This window comes from Cherax quadricarinatus, chromosome 95, assembly GCF_038502225.1.
Source record: "Cherax quadricarinatus isolate ZL_2023a chromosome 95, ASM3850222v1, whole genome shotgun sequence".
Lineage (NCBI taxonomy): Eukaryota > Metazoa > Arthropoda > Malacostraca > Decapoda > Parastacidae > Cherax > Cherax quadricarinatus.
The window spans coordinates 3,462,396-3,478,140 of NC_091386.1; the positions used below are offsets into that span (position 1 = coordinate 3,462,396).

At 40.7% G+C, this 15,745-nt stretch overlaps 1 protein-coding gene across 5 annotated transcripts in view; it reads left to right on the top strand.

The window, feature by feature from the left end:
- LOC128703900 (zinc finger protein 433-like) overlaps nucleotides 1–15,745 on the top strand; it is a 118,955-nt gene that overhangs the window by 89,936 nt on the left and 13,274 nt on the right. For all 5 annotated transcript variants that reach the window (XM_070104883.1, XM_070104884.1, XM_070104886.1 and 2 more), the window contains 6 exons: nucleotides 2,703–3,170; nucleotides 4,822–5,054; nucleotides 9,643–10,451; nucleotides 12,482–12,680; nucleotides 12,867–13,015; nucleotides 14,716–14,799. In XM_070104883.1, the coding sequence (XP_069960984.1) occupies nucleotides 2,703–3,170; nucleotides 4,822–5,054; nucleotides 9,643–10,451; nucleotides 12,482–12,680; nucleotides 12,867–13,015; nucleotides 14,716–14,799 (1,942 nt within the window). The remainder of the gene's footprint in view (nucleotides 1–2,702; nucleotides 3,171–4,821; nucleotides 5,055–9,642; nucleotides 10,452–12,481; nucleotides 12,681–12,866; nucleotides 13,016–14,715; nucleotides 14,800–15,745) is intronic.

The following is a 15,745-nucleotide window of genomic DNA, read 5'->3' on the forward strand; positions in this document are numbered from 1 at the left end:
AGAAAAAGAGGATAAATAAGTATACAAGATATGATGTAGGGCAAAATGACAGTAGTTTGTTGCATTATGTATTAGTAGATAAAAGACTGTTGAGTAGACTTCAGGATGTACATGTTTATAGAGGGGCCACAGATATATCAGATCACTTTCTAGTTGTAGCTACACTGAGAGTAAAAGGTAGATGGGATACAAGGAGAATAGAAGCATCAGGGAAGAGAGAGGTGAAGATTTATAAACTAAAAGAGGAGGCAGTTAGGGTAAGATATAAACAGCTATTAGAGGATAGACGGGCAAATGAGAGCAGAGGCAATGGGGTCGAAGAGGTATGGGGTAGGTTTAAAAATGTAGTGTTAGAGTGTTCAGCAGAAGTTTGTGGTTACAGGAAAGTGGGTGCGGGAGGGAAGAGGAGCAATTGGTGGAATGATGATGTAAAGAGAGTAGTAAGGGAGAAAAGGTTAGCATATGAGAAGTTTTTACAAAGTAGAAGTGATGCAAGGAGGGAAGAGTATATGGAGAAAAAGAGAGAGGTTAAGAGAGTGGTGAAGCAATGTAAAAAGAGAGCAAATGAGAGAGTGGGTGAGATCTTATCAACAAATTTTTGTTGAAAATAAGAAAAAGTTTTGGAGTGAGATTAACAAGTTAAGAAAGCCTAGAGAACAAATGGATTTGTCAGTTAAAAATAGGAGAGGAGAGTTATTAAATGGAGAGTTAGAGGTATTGGGAAGATGGAGGGAATATTTTGAGGAATTGTTAAATGTTGATGAAGATAGGGAAGCTGTGATTTCGTGTATAGGGCAAGGAGGAATAACATCTTGTAGGAGTGAGGAAGAGCCAGTTGTGAGTGTGGGGGAAGTTCGTGAGGCAGTAGGTAGAATGAAAGGGGGTAAGGCAGCCGGGATTGATGGGATAAAGATAGAAATGTTAAAAACAGGTGGGGATATAGTTTTGGAGTGGTTGATGCAATTATTTAATAAATGTATGGAAGAGGGTAAGGTACCTAGGGATTGGCAGAGAGCGTGCATAGTTCCTTTGTATAAAGGCAAAGGGGACAAAAGAGAGTGCAAAAATTATAGGGGGATAAGTCTGTTGAGTATACCTGGTAAAGTGTATGGTAGAGTTATTATTGAAAGAATTAAGAGTAAGACGGAGAATAGGATAGCAGATGAACAAGGAGGCTTTAGGAAAGGTAGGGGTGTGTGGACCAGGTGTTTACAGTGAAACATATAAGTGAACAGTATTTAGATAAGGCTAAAGAGGTCTTTGTGGCATTTATGGATTTGGAAAAGGCATATGACAGGGTGGATAGGAGGGCAATGTGGAAGATGTTGCAGGTGTATGGTGTAGGAGGTAGGTTACTGAAAGCAATGAAGAGTTTTTACGAGGATAGTGAGGCTCAAGTTAGAGTATGTAGGAAAGAGGGAAATTATTTCCCAGTAAAAGTAGGCCTTAGACAAGGATGTGTGATGTCACCATGGTTGTTTAATATATTTATAGATGGGGTTGAAAGAGAAGTAAATACGAGGGTCTTGGCAAGAGGCGTGGAGTTAAAAGATAAAGAATCACACATTAAGTGGGAGTTGTCACAGTTGCTCTTTGCTGATGACACTGTGCTCTTGGGAGATTCTGAAGAGAAGTTGCAGAGATTGGTGGATGAATTTGGTAGGGTGTGCAAAAGAAGAAAATTAAAAGTGAATACAGGAAAGAGTAAGGTTATGAGGATAACAAAAAGATTAGGTGAAGAAAGATTGGATATCAGATTGGAGGGAGAGAGTATGGAGGAGGTGAATGTATTCAGATATTTGGGAGTGGATGTGTCAGCGGATGGGTCTATGAAAGATGAGGTGAATCATAGAATTGATGAGGGGAAAAGGGTGAGTGGTGCACTTAGGAGTCTGTGGAGACAAAGAACTTTGTCCTTGGAGGCAAAGAGGGGAATGTATGAGAGTATAGTTTTACCAATGCTCTTATATGGGTGTGAAGCATGGGTGATGAATGTTGCAGCGAGGAGAAGGCTGGAGGCAGTGGAGATGTCATGTCTGAGGGCAATGTGTGGTGTGAATATAATGCAGAGAATTCGTAGTTTGGAAGTTAGGAGGAGGTGCGGGATTACCAGAACTGTTGTCCAGAGGGCTGAGGAAGGGTTGTTGAGGTGGTTCGGACATGTAGAGAGAATGGAGCGAAACAGAGTGACTTCAAGAGTGTATCAGTCTGTAGTGGAAGGAAGGCGGGGTAGGAAAGGTTGGAGGGAGGGGGTAAAGGAGGTTTTGTGTGCGAGGGGCTTGGACTTCCAGCAGGCATGCGTGAGCGTGTTTGATAGGAGTGAATGGAGACAAATGGTTTTTAATACTTGACGTGTTGTTGGAGTGTGAGCAAAGTAACATTTATGAAGGGGTTCAGGGAAACCGGCAGGCCGGACTTGAGTCCTGGAGATGGGAAGTACAGTGTCTGCACTCTGAAGGAGGGGTGTTAATGTTGCAGTTTAAAAACTGTAGTGTAAAGCACCCTTCTGGCAAGACAGTGATGGAGTGAATGATGGTGAAAGTTTTTCTTTTTTGGGCCACCCTGCCTTGGTGGGAATCGGCCAGTGTGATAATAATAATAAAAATAATACAATGTTCTATATCCACATATGCATGTTTCTGCCTACAGATATGATATCCGTATTTTTGTTATATATTGTTGAGTCTGATCCACATTTTCAGTTTGAGTCAGTTCAACATGAACTTGCAGCCCCAGTACAGGACATGAGCTTGCCTTTGGACCTGAGCTGTCGAGGGTCAGCGGCAGCTAGGAGTTACGAGCGACCTGCGGCATCATCAACGCCAGAACCAAGGGACTGCATTATCATTCAGGAAAATGGAACACAAGATGAATTTGATCTTTCTTCATTGCCAAAACATGACCCTGCAGGAAATTTAGATCATTCTGTACTCTCTGACCGCGGGCCATTAGAGGATGAAAATGAAAATTTGGTGAATGAAGCCCGAGAACGAGAAAAAGCGTTTTTTAACACAGCTCAGAATGAGCAATATTTAACTGAAGATTCAACTGGCTTGGATCCTCCTCCACCTCTGCCGCTTTATGGGTCTGGAGGCGTTGTACGGCGGATTCACGTGAGCAGCGATGATGGACCTCCTATGGTATACAGTGTCCGTCTCCATGCAGAACAGGTATGTGTCACAAACTGTTTAAGTAATTTCTGAAGATGTTGCAACACATGTACAAATATGAGAAAATCCCAGTGAAAAAATAAATTCAGAAATAATTGACCACTTAACGTACATTTACTCATGCATTCTCATTATATTTTAGCATTAGTATTAGGCTGCCTATTACTAAATGTAAAAAGAAAAACAAGAGTTTTTCTTTTTAGGTCACCCTGCCTCAGTGGGATAAGGCCGGTTTGTTGAAAAAAAGAAATAGTCTACCTGAAATACACAGCATGTTAGTGGTTTTCTTTTGTGCCGAACAGTATTTTAATACATGTAAACTACATGACCTTTATACTGCAGAAAAGAAATTATTTTGCATATGTAACTAGCTCATCCAAAGATGCGTTTAAACAAATGAAAATACAGTGGTACCTCGAATTTCGAACAGCTCCCAACTCGAACAATTGTGTAAAAGTGTATTTTTGGGGGCCTGAAATGTACTAATGTAATTTACGTTATTCATTATAGGAACAAATTCGTTTGGTAACGACACTCGAACAGCCTTCTGGAACAAATTATGGCCGAAATTGGAGGTACCACTGTACTCTGTTTCATTTTCTGATATTTTTTATTAGGTAATTTGTATAGTAGTGTCAAAACTAATAGTTCATTTATTTGTAGCTTAAAATAAGTTAACAATGGCACAGCAAAATAATTAGAAAAAAAGGCATTTATTGTCAAGTGCAGTAACACCCATCATGGAGGAAATATCATGAAATTGGAGCTACACTTCCCTTCCTTGGATCAAACTTAATTACTTCTCATTCTGCATGAGCTGAATTTTCCCTACAAGTTTAGTAATTCCCAGTAACAATAATCTTTCAGTGCACTGGCAGTATCCAAATGAGGCAGGGTGACCTAAAAAGAAAAACGAAAGTTTTTCTTTATAAATTTAGCTATGTATACAGGAGAAGAGGTTACTAGCCTCTTGCTCCCGGCATTTTAGTCACCTCTTGCAACATGCATGGCTTATGGAGGAAGAATTCTGTTCCACTTCCCTATGAAGTATAACAATAAGGTAACAGAAAAATAAAATGTTGTATGCTCTTCATGGAGAAATATTCAATTAGTATCTCACCGCTCAGAAATGTATAATTCAGGGGTTCCCAACCTAGGGTGCACGCATCCCCTGAGGGTGTGAGACGGCATTTCAGGGGGTTCTACAAAGAGTTCTATCGAGTTCAATTTGTTCACCCACAATACTGCATTTGGTTTAGTTTGTGATTCAAAAAAATTAGAAATTTAACTTTATCTTCAAATGTGATATATTACTTTTGTAGGCGGTGCAACATTAATCCAACATTTGTAAGGGGGCGGGATATAGAAAAGGTTGGGAACCCTTGCACGTAAGTGGTTATACAGCAAGTGTATGAACCTTATGGGTTGTGCATGTACTGTAAACTTTTCTATAAAACTAGTCTATACAGTACAATTTTTTGCAAATTCAATTGAAAAGGTGCATTCAAAATTGAATAGCATATGCTGTGAAGGTCTTGTTATGGGCTATTCAATATGGATACACTTTTCAAGGGGTAGGGATCTTCCTTGGATCAAGAGCTCTTCACTAGCATTAAAGCATTCCACCTCTGAAGTCATCAACTGTTTCCAGGTGTTGGTGTCGAGGATTCTTGGCGTCAACGATGAGACGGGCGACAAGATGGAGCTTTACAAGTGTTTTATGTGCAGTGTTGCCTTTCCCTCAGTTTCACGGCTACAAGCTCATCTCTCTCAGCACAAGCAAAGATATGTGTGCTGTAAATGCAGTTTTTCCTGTGATTCACGAGTCCAGTTCTCCTACCATGTTCAGCGTGAACATCTCTCTCCTGTAATACAGTCTCGCAGGTAAGCACCTCCTTACAGTCCTTACCTGAGGCCTCTACATACAAAAATTTTGACGTTTTTTTTCTTGTTTGCTCTCCTTTTTTATATATTTTTTTCAAAGAACCGGCAGTATCCCACCAAGGCGGGTGACCTAAAAAGAAAAGCGAAGGGTTTTTCTTTGTAAATTTAGTAATTTATACTGAAGGGGTTACTAGCCCATTTCTCCCAGCATTTTAGTCGCTTCTTACGACACGCATGGCTTACGGAGGAAGAATTCTGTTCCATTTCCCCATGGAGTTTCGTCCTCTTCTAATTCCTAAATTTATTGTTTATGAACCCTCAGAGACCATATGTACATTTGGATGTATTATATTATCTTATTATCATATTGTCTGCATTGGAGATTGGAGGAAGAGAGTATGGAGGAGGTGAATGTATTCAGATATTTGGGAGTGGACGTGTCAGCGGATGGGTCTATGAAAGATGAGGTGAATCATAGAATTGATGAGGGGAAAAGGGTGAGCGGTGCACTTAGGAGTCTGTGGAGACAAAGAACTTTGTCCTTGGAGGCAAAGAGGGGAATGTATGAGAGTATAGTTTTACCAACGCTCTTATATGGGTGTGAAGCATGGGTGATGAATGTTGCAGCGAGGAGAAGGCTGGAGGCAGTGGAGATGTCATGTCTGAGAGCAATGTGTGTTGTGAATATAATGCAGAGAATTCGTAGTTTGGAAGTTAGGAGGAGGTGCGGGATTACCAAAACTGTTGTCCAGAGGGCTGAGGAAGGGTTGTTGAGGTGGTTTGGACATGTAGAGAGAATGGAGAGAAACAGAGTGACTTCAAGAGTGTATTGGTCTGTAGTGGAAAGAAAGCGGGGTAGGGGTCGGCCTAGGAAAGGTTGGAGGTAAAAGAGGTTTTGTGTGCGAGGGGCTTGGACTTCCAGCAGGCATGCGTGAGCGTGTTTTATAGGAGTGAATGGAGACAAATGGTTTTTAATACTTGACGTGCTGTTGGAGTGTGAGCAAAGTAACATTTATGAAGGGGTTCAGGGAAACCAGCAGGCCGGACTTGAGTCCTGGAGATGGGAAGTACAGTGCCTGCACTCTGAAGGAGGGGTGTTAATGTTGCAGTTTAAAAACTGTAGTGTAAAGCACCCTTCTGGCAAGACAGTGATGGAGTGAATGATGGTGAAAGTTTTTATTTTTTGGGCCACCCTGCCTTGGTGGGAATCGGCCATTGTGATAATAATAGCTTCACACCCATATAAGAGCGTTGGTAAAACTATACTCTCATACATTCCCCTCTTTGCCTCCAAGGACAAAGTTCTTTGTCTCCACAGACTCCTAAGTGCACCACTCACTCTTTTTCCCTCATCAATTCTATGATTCACCTCATCTTTCATAGACCCATCCGCTGACACGTCCACTCCCAAATATCTGAATACGTTCACCTCCTCCATACTCTCTCCCTCCAATCTGATATTCAATCTTTCATCACCTAATCTTTTTGTTATCCTCATAACCTTACTCTTTCCTGTATTCACCTTTAATTTTCTTCTTTTGCACACCCTACCAAATTCATCCACCAATCTCTGCAACTTCTCTTCAGAATCTCCCAAGAGCACAGTGTCATCAGCAAAGAGCAGCTGTGACAACTCCCACTTTGTGTGTGATTCTTTATCTTTTAACTCCACGCCTCTTGCCAAGACCCTCGCATTTACTTCTCTTACAACCCCATCTATAAATATATTAAACAACCACGGTGACATCACACATCCTTGTCTAAGGCCTACTTTTACTGGGAAAAAATTTCCCTCTTTCCTACATACTCTAACTTGAGCCTCACTATCCTCGTAAAAACTCTTCACTGCTTTCAGTAACCTACCTCCTACACCATACACTTGCAACATCTGCCACATTGCCCCCCTATCCACCCTGTCATACGCCTTTTCCAAATCCATAAATGCCACAAAGACCTCTTTAGCCTTATCTAAATACTGTTCACTTATATGTTTCACTGTAAACACCTGGTCCACACACCCCCTACCTTTCCTAAAGCCTCCTTGTTCATCTGCTATCCTATTCTCCGTCTTACTCTTAATTCTTTCAATTATAACTCTACCATACACTTTACCAGGTACACTCAACAGACTTATCCCCCTATAATTTTTGCACTCTCTTTTATCCCCTTTGCCTTTATACAAAGGAACTATGCATGCTCTCTGCCAATCCCTAGGTACCTTACCCTCTTCCATACATTTATTAAATAATTGCACCAACCACTCCAAAACTATATCCCCACCTGCTTTTAACATTTCTATCTTTATCCCATCAATCCCGGCTGCCTTACCCCCTTTCATTTTACCTACTGCCTCACGAACTTCCCCCACACTCACAACTGGCTCTTCCTCACTCCTACAAGATGTTATTCCTCCTTGCCCTATACACGAAATCACAGCTTCCCTATCTTCATCAACATTTAACAATTCCTCAAAATATTCCTTCCATCTTCCCAATACCTCTAACTCTCCATTTAATAACTCTCCTCTCCTATTTTTAACTGACAAATCCATTTGTTCTCTAGGCTTTCTTAACTTGTTAATCTCACTCCAAAACTTTTTCTTATTTTCAACAAAATTTGTTGATAACATCTCACCCACTCTCTCATTTGCTCTCTTTTTACATTGCTTCACCACTCTCTTAACTTCTCTCTTTTTCTCCATATACTCTTCCCTCCTTGCATCACTTCTACTTTGTAAAAACTTCTCATATGCTAACTTTTTCTCCCTTACTACTCTCTTTACATCATCATTCCACCAATCGCTCCTCTTCCCTCCTGCACCCACTTTCCTGTAACCACAAACTTCTGCTGAACACTCTAACACTACATTTTTAAACCTACCCCATACCTCTTCGACCCCATTGCCTATGCTCTCATTAGCCCATCTATCCTCCAATAGCTGTTTATATCTTACCCTAACTGCCTCCTCTTTTAGTTTATAAACCTTCACCTCTCTCTTCCCTGATGCTTCTATTCTCCTTGTATCCCATCTACCTTTTACTCTCAGTGTAGCTACAACTAGAAAGTGATCTGATATATCTGTGGCCCCTCTATAAACATGTACATCCTGAAGTCTACTCAACAGTCTTTTATCTACCAATACATAATCCAACAAACTACTGTCATTTCGCCCTACATCATATCGTGTATACTTATTTATCCTCTTTTTCTTAAAATATGTATTACCTATAACTAAACCCCTTTCTATACAAAGTTCAATCAAAGGGCTCCCATTATCATTTACACCTGGCACCCCAAACTTACCTACCACACCCTCTCTAAAAGTTTCTCCTACTTTAGCATTCAAGTCCCCTACCACAATTACTCTCTCACTTGGTTCAAAGGCTCCTATACATTCACTTAACATCTCCCAAAATCTCTCTCTCTCCTCTGCATTCCTCTCTTCTCCAGGTGCATACACGCTTATTATGACCCACTTCTCGCATCCAACCTTTACTTTAATCCACATAATTCTTGAATTTACACATTCATATTCTCTTTTCTCCTTCCATAACTGATCATTTAACATTACTGCTACCCCTTCCTTTGCTCTAACTCTCTCAGATACTCCAGATTTAATCCCATTTATTTCCCCCCACTGAAACTCTCCTACCCCCTTCAGCTTTGTTTCGCTTAGGGCCAGGACATCCAACTTCTTTTCATTCATAACATCAGCAATCATCTGTTTCTTGTCATCCGCACTACATCCACGCACATTTAAGCAACCCAGTTTTATAAAGTTTTTCTTCTTCTCTTTTTTAGTAATTGTATACAGGAGAAGGGGTTACTAGCCCATTGCTCCCGGCATTTTAGTCGCCTCATACGACACGCATGGCTTACGGAGGAAAGATTCTTTTCCACTTCCCCATGGACAATAGAAGAAATAAAAAAGAACAAGAGCTATTTAGAAAAAGGAGAAAAACCTAGATGTATGTATATATATATATGCATGTGCGTGTCTGTGAAGTGTGACCAAAGTGTAAGTAGGAGTAGCAAGATATCCCTGTTATCTTAGCGTGTTTATGAGATAATAATAATAGATAATGATAATTATGGGAAAGTAGAGAAGAATCCTTTCCCTGTAAGTCATGCTGTTATAAGAGGCAACTAAAATGCCAGGAACAAGAAACTAGTAACCCCCCCCTCTTTTCCTGTATAAATTACTAGATATAAAAAGAAGAAAACTTCACATTTCTTCTTTTATGGGTCACCTGGCCATGGTGGGAGATGGCCGGTGTGTTAACAAAAATTATCAAAAAAAACATGTAATATTGAAGACTAAGTAAAGATTGTTAGGTATGATCTGTTATATCATGCTATTTTTTAGTTAGTAATAGATACTGATATAAATGCTGGAATTTCTACATGCTATATCCTTCAAGGGTGCGGTGCCTTTATGCTAGTGCAGGGCTCTTGATCTAAGAAATTGGAGCTGGCTATCCTCCCTTGGATTGACCTTGATTACCTCCCATTCCCCAGACACTATATGACCATTATTATGGGTTTAACACATCCCTATAAATATACTAATGTAATCTACTTCCCACAGAGACAAAGTTGATGTGAGATGTGACCTGAGTGATGACTCGAGCAGTGCAGAAAACACAGTGACAGTTGCTGCACTCTTGTCAGCTTTAAGGGAGAAAGCTCAGGAGAACAGACCTATAAATTTAGCACCAAAGGACACATATGAGGAGGAAGAAGAGGATCATGGAAGTGAAGATTCCTATCCTGTATCTCCTTCTTCAGAATCACAGGAGGCTGCAGATCTGCAGGAAGGAGGCAGTGGAGAGGATCTTTTTAAGATGTATACATGCAGGTTTTGTGGCAAAAAGTTTGATCGTGCCTTTTCCTGCAATCGCCACGAACGAGTGCACACGGGATACAAACCGTGTTTTTGTCGTGTTTGTGGGCGGGGATTCTCTGAGCCAAGGAATCTCAGACACCACGTTATTCGATTTCATAGTGATGGATCCCTGCGTCATCTCATTAAGAGAGACAGGCGCAAGAAAGGTGATGAAGATTCACCAACTCCCTCAGTGTCTCCTGTACCTCTTAAATATCCTGAAAGTCGCTTAAAAGATGTCTTGAAAGAAACTGCAAATAAACTTATTTCAAGTTCCAATATTGATATGACAGGACTCTCAGGGAAGACTAATGGTTTAGAAATCACACTTACTAGTAAAACACTTCATGATACTTCTAGCAATTATGACGATGGGAGTAAAATAGGTGTGCTTCGGTCACCGACCCCACCGCAAGCAGATATAATGAAAGAACGGACAACAGGTGACGTTACAACAGCAGTCACAACGTACACTACCAACCTCACCAAGATTATTGCTGCCTCACTTGACAGTAAGTTACATTATCTTTTCTTCATATTTTTATTAGTGGCTTTCTTTTGTCCCTAACAATATTTTATTACATGTAAACTACATTCCCTCTATACCCGGAGAGGGTTTCGGAGAGCAACACCTCCACAGGCCTCATATACTGCAGAAAAGAAAAATTATTTCTATTTGTATCACTCATTAAGTAGCTGTTTTGACAGATAAGCATTGTGAGGAGTAGTAATAATCTGGGAGATCTGAACTGTCATCTCTGTGCTCCTCTGGCATGATAGTGATGGGGTGAATGATGGTGAAAGTGTTTCTTTTTTTCGGGTCACCTAGATGATATCAGAAATGCTGCTGGGAGAAGTCTCAAAAGGACATTGGGCAAATGTCTTCGCTAGGCTGTGATAGATATGTGGTGCAGCAGGCCACCAGCACTAGCAACCTGGTTAACCAGACAAGCACCAGATGAGCCTGGCCCATGGCTGGGCTCCGGAAATAAAGACTCTCGGGTATAAAGATATATCACCCTGCCTCGGTGGGAGATGACCAATATAAAATACAAAAATTGAGATTTTATAATTCTTGAGTACCTAACTATAAATACAACAACAGTAAAAAAAGAATACTGAATGTTATTAAATAGCTCGGAGGTTCATTTGAGCTGTGATGTCAACAACTGGGCGAGTGATAATGTATTTTCGTTTCTTGGGGCTCAACCTACCTTGATGTGACATGACTGGTGTTAAAAAAAATACAAATACAAATGGGACATCAAATACTTATTTTTTTATTTTCCATTATGGTGTATTCTCATAATAATCATTATTTGTATTATCATACACTTTAGTATACTAGGATGTTTATTATTATTATATCTAGGTAATAGGTTGGTAGACAGCAACCACCCAGGGAGGTACTACCATCCTGTGGTAGTAGGTTGGTAGACCAACCACCCAGGGAGGTATTACTGTCCTGTGGTAGTAGGTTGGTAGACAGCAGCCACCCAGGGAGGTACTACCGTCCTGCCAAGTGAGTGTAAAACGGAAGCCTGTAATTGTTTTACATGATGGTAGGATTACTGGTGGTTTTTTTCTGTCTCATAAACATGCAAGATTTCAGGTACGTCTTGCTACTTCTACTTACACTTAGGTCACACTACACATACATGTACAAGCATATATATATACATACCCCTCTGGGTTTTCTTGTTTTCTTATTAGTTCTTGTTCTTATTTCCTCTTATCTCCATGAGTAAGTGAAACAGAATTATTCTTCCGTAAGCCATGCATGTCTTAAGAGACGACTAACATACCGGGAACAAGGGGCTAGCAACCCCTTCTGTATGCATTACTAAAGTTAAAAAAAGAAACTTTTGTTTTTCCTTTTGGGTCACCCTGCCTTAGTGAAATACAGCCGGGTCGTTGAAAGAAGATTACTATTGTAATCATGGGGGAGTGCCAAACCTGTAGGGATTATACAGATCCTGTGGAGGGGAAATAGAAGGCATTCAAGCCTAATTTAGAGAACTGGAACACAGATTCAGTTCCCTAGATCAACAGCCCCTCACCAGCATCGAGGAACCTCCCTTGAGGGGCCTAGAATGTTTGTTAGTATACTAGGATGCCTGTGTATTATCTTTCACTTGTTAGTATACTAGGATGCCTGTGTATTATCCTTCACTTGTTAGTATACTAGGATGCCTGTGTATTATCCTTCACTTGTTAGTATACTAGGATGCCTGTGTATTATCCTTCACTCTAGTTTATTTCATAATTTGTTCTTTGTTTTTTATTTGCTTCTTATTCTGCTAAACTTTCAGTAATTTGACTTGTGATGCATTTATTGCTGAAGGAATGTTGGAGTTCGATGGATTGTCTGAACTGTAATATCAGCTCGCTTCTGGCAAGACACTGATTGATTAACAGTAAAAGTGTTTTATTCTTTGTCTGGTCACTCTACTTCAGTGGGAGGTGGCCAAAATATTTGAAAAATTATTTAAAAAAAGCTACATGCATATTAAAAATGTTTAAATTAAAACTTTGCCATCAGATTCAACACGTGGGAGCAGACGACATCCAGTTTTTGTGGACAGTTTCCGTAATGATGAACTTGAGCCTGGAGAAATCAGATTGGATCGACGTACGAAGATTATCGATGATGGAGAAAGTGGACGCCGCTTGGTTATCGCAGATGATCAGTCTGACGAGAGCCTAGACCATTCACCTCATTTTTCTAATTATGCTCCAAGGTAGGATGTAAATGTTATGCAGTGTACTGTCAGATGAATTTTGAAATGCCTCATGTTATCCCAGCATATAGATACAAGTATACTATTATTATTATAATAATAATCAGTCCAACTTGTGTACAGGTTCTAAAGCACCACATCAACAGTGTTTACTCAGACTTACAAGTATACTATATTTTTGTGCAGATTGAATATTGTGCAAGAGCCCATAGACCGGGACAAAGCCTTGATGCCCATCACAGACGACATTGGTCGTACCTTCTTCGAGTGTCCGTACTGCCACAAACTCTTCGGCAGTACTTCTGATATGAACCGTCATCTTGACTTTCACGAAGGTATGTCCTTGCTTCGGTTACCTATGTGAGTAGTAATTAGTGAAACGAGATGTTAGAGCGTGAGGAGGGTAATATTTTGTGAAGGGATTCAGGAAAACCAGTGAGCTGGACTTGAGTCCTGGAAATGGGAAGTACAATGCCTGCACTTTAATTAAAGGAGAAGTTTGGGATATTGGCAGTTTGGAGAGACTTCTGAACTGTCATATCTGGGCGCCTCTGCAAAGACAGTGATTGTGTATGAGTGAGGTGAAAGTGTTGAATGATGATGAAAGTATTTTCTTTTTGGGTCACCCTGCCTCAGTAGGAGACGACTGACGTGTTGAAAAAAAAAAAATTCAAATGGAAAAGTTAAACTTAGTGCCTGGAAAATGGAAGGTAATCAGGTTTGATACAAAAGGTAATGGTAGCTCCATTTCCTTAGTTCAAGAGCCCTTGGTTGGCATCAAGGCACCCCATTTGAAAGATAATGAACAAGAAATGTTAATTTATCAAGAATCGTGTATTTGATTGCATTTGTACTTTTGTGATTAAATTTTAATATAAGTTCTCTAATAAAACTATTCTATATAGTGTAATTTTTTTGCAAATGCAATTGAGAGAGATATCCAAAATTGAATAGCACAAACAGTGGACCCCGACTTACAATATTAATTCATTCTAGAAGGCTGTTCGGGTGGCGTTACCGAATGAATTTGCTCCCATAAGGAATATCATAAATTAGATTAGATAGTTTCAGACCCCCAAAAATACACTTACAGAAGTACTTACAAAAATACACTTACTTACATAATTGTTCAAGTTGGGAGGTGATTGTAAGTCTGGGATCCACTGTATTATGAAGGTCTTTTACTTGCTATTCAACTGTGGATACAATATTTTTTATTTCATTTTCCCCCAAAAAATTGCTACATAGAGAGGCTTTATAAAAGAGCTGACTGTTTCCCATTTCTGATGCAGAGTTTCAGAAAATAGGAGGAGACAGGAGTCCCCTTTGGGGACAGGAGTCTCCTTTGGGGACAGGAGTCTCCTTTGGGGACAGGAGTCTCCTTTGGGGACAGAAGTCCCCTTTGGGGACAGGAGTCTCCTTTGGGGACAGGAGTCTCCTTTGGGGACAGAAGTCCCCTTTGGGGACAGGAGTCTCCTTTGGGGACAGGAGTCTCCTTTGGGGACAGGAGTCTCCTTTGGGGACAGGAGTCTCCTTTGGGGACAGAAGTCCCCTTTGGGGACAGGAGTCTCCTTTGGGGACAGGAGTCTCCTTTGGGGACAGGAGTCTCCTTTGGGGACAGAAGTCCCCTTTGGGGACAGGAGTCTCCTTTGGGGACAGGAGTCTCCTTTGGGGACAGGAGTCTCCTTTGGGGACAGGAGTCTCCTTTGGGGACAGGAGTCTCCTTTGGGGACAGGAGTCTCCTTTGGGGACAGGAGTCTCCTTTGGGGACAAGAGGAGGAATGAAAGTTTTACTTTTGGGAAAGATCAGAACTTCATGTTTTATGCTAGTTTTTAAGACCATTGCTACAGGAGAGGTGCATATGTTTGCCAGATGATGAAGAATTAAACATGTGCAACATCTGGGTATCTTTATTTGTAGACATTAAGGTACCCAGATGTTACACATATCTAATTCTTCATCTTTGTTGGTATTATGTACCATTCTTGACAGATAATGATAGTTTGTGGAAATTAATGAACTTTCATGTTACAGATCTGCGGCCCTACAACTGTGAATACTGTGACTACTCTGCAAGAACTAACAGTCAACTGAAGGTGCACAAGATGAGACATGAAGGTACGTACAGTTAACCAAGCGGCCACGCTGGCGGGAGATTCGTCTGTAAAAACTTGCATTTGTAGTCACAGTGGTGCCTATGCTAACCTCCCTATGGAGTATAAATATACCTAGTTGGATGAATCTTATTGTATCCATCTGGCCCAGTGGCTAATGCATCTGTCTGGAGTTTTATGACTCTGACCACGAGTTCTGTCCCCGCCCATGGTATGGTTTGCCTTTCTCTCTCGAGTTGTCATCACTCTCTCTGTTTAACACTGGTGCGGCTCTACTACTGAGGGTTTTGGAAGTTAGCCATTCCGTGATGCTGGGAATGGGTCTTACAACTTGTCATCCTAGGAACCTAGGGCACCTGCATATGCCAGTTGTTCCAAGAACCTAGCCCTAGTTACTGTACCCAAACACTGAAAAATTTGAAGCCTGTGCAGAGAAGCACAGTATAAACCATAGAACGGGTGGGGTTTGAGCCTAAGGCACGTGAGTTCTAAAACTCTAGGCCAGTACATAAAGCACTGGGCCAGCAGCTACAATAAGATTGTTAAGTAAAAGGACACAAGTGCAACTAATGTGACATTTGATTGTGGCAAAGTTTCACTTTCCAGGAGCTTTGTCAAGCTGTTATGTATCAGCTTGACAAAGCTCCTGGAGAGCGAAACGTTGCCACAATAAAATGTCACATTAGTTGTACTTTTGTCCTTTTACTTAACATCTTCTTTCAATGCACCGGCTATATCCCACCAAGGCAGGGTGGCCAAAAAAGAAAAACAAAAGTTTCTCTTTTTAACTTTAGTTATGTGCACAGGAGAAGGGGTTACTAGCCTCTTGCTCGTTTACTTAACATATTGTCAGTAATTCTACCAACTTTAATACAAAAAGATTCATGCAACTAGGTATATTTATACACTATAGGGAGGGTAGCATGGGGCACCACTGTGACCACAAATGC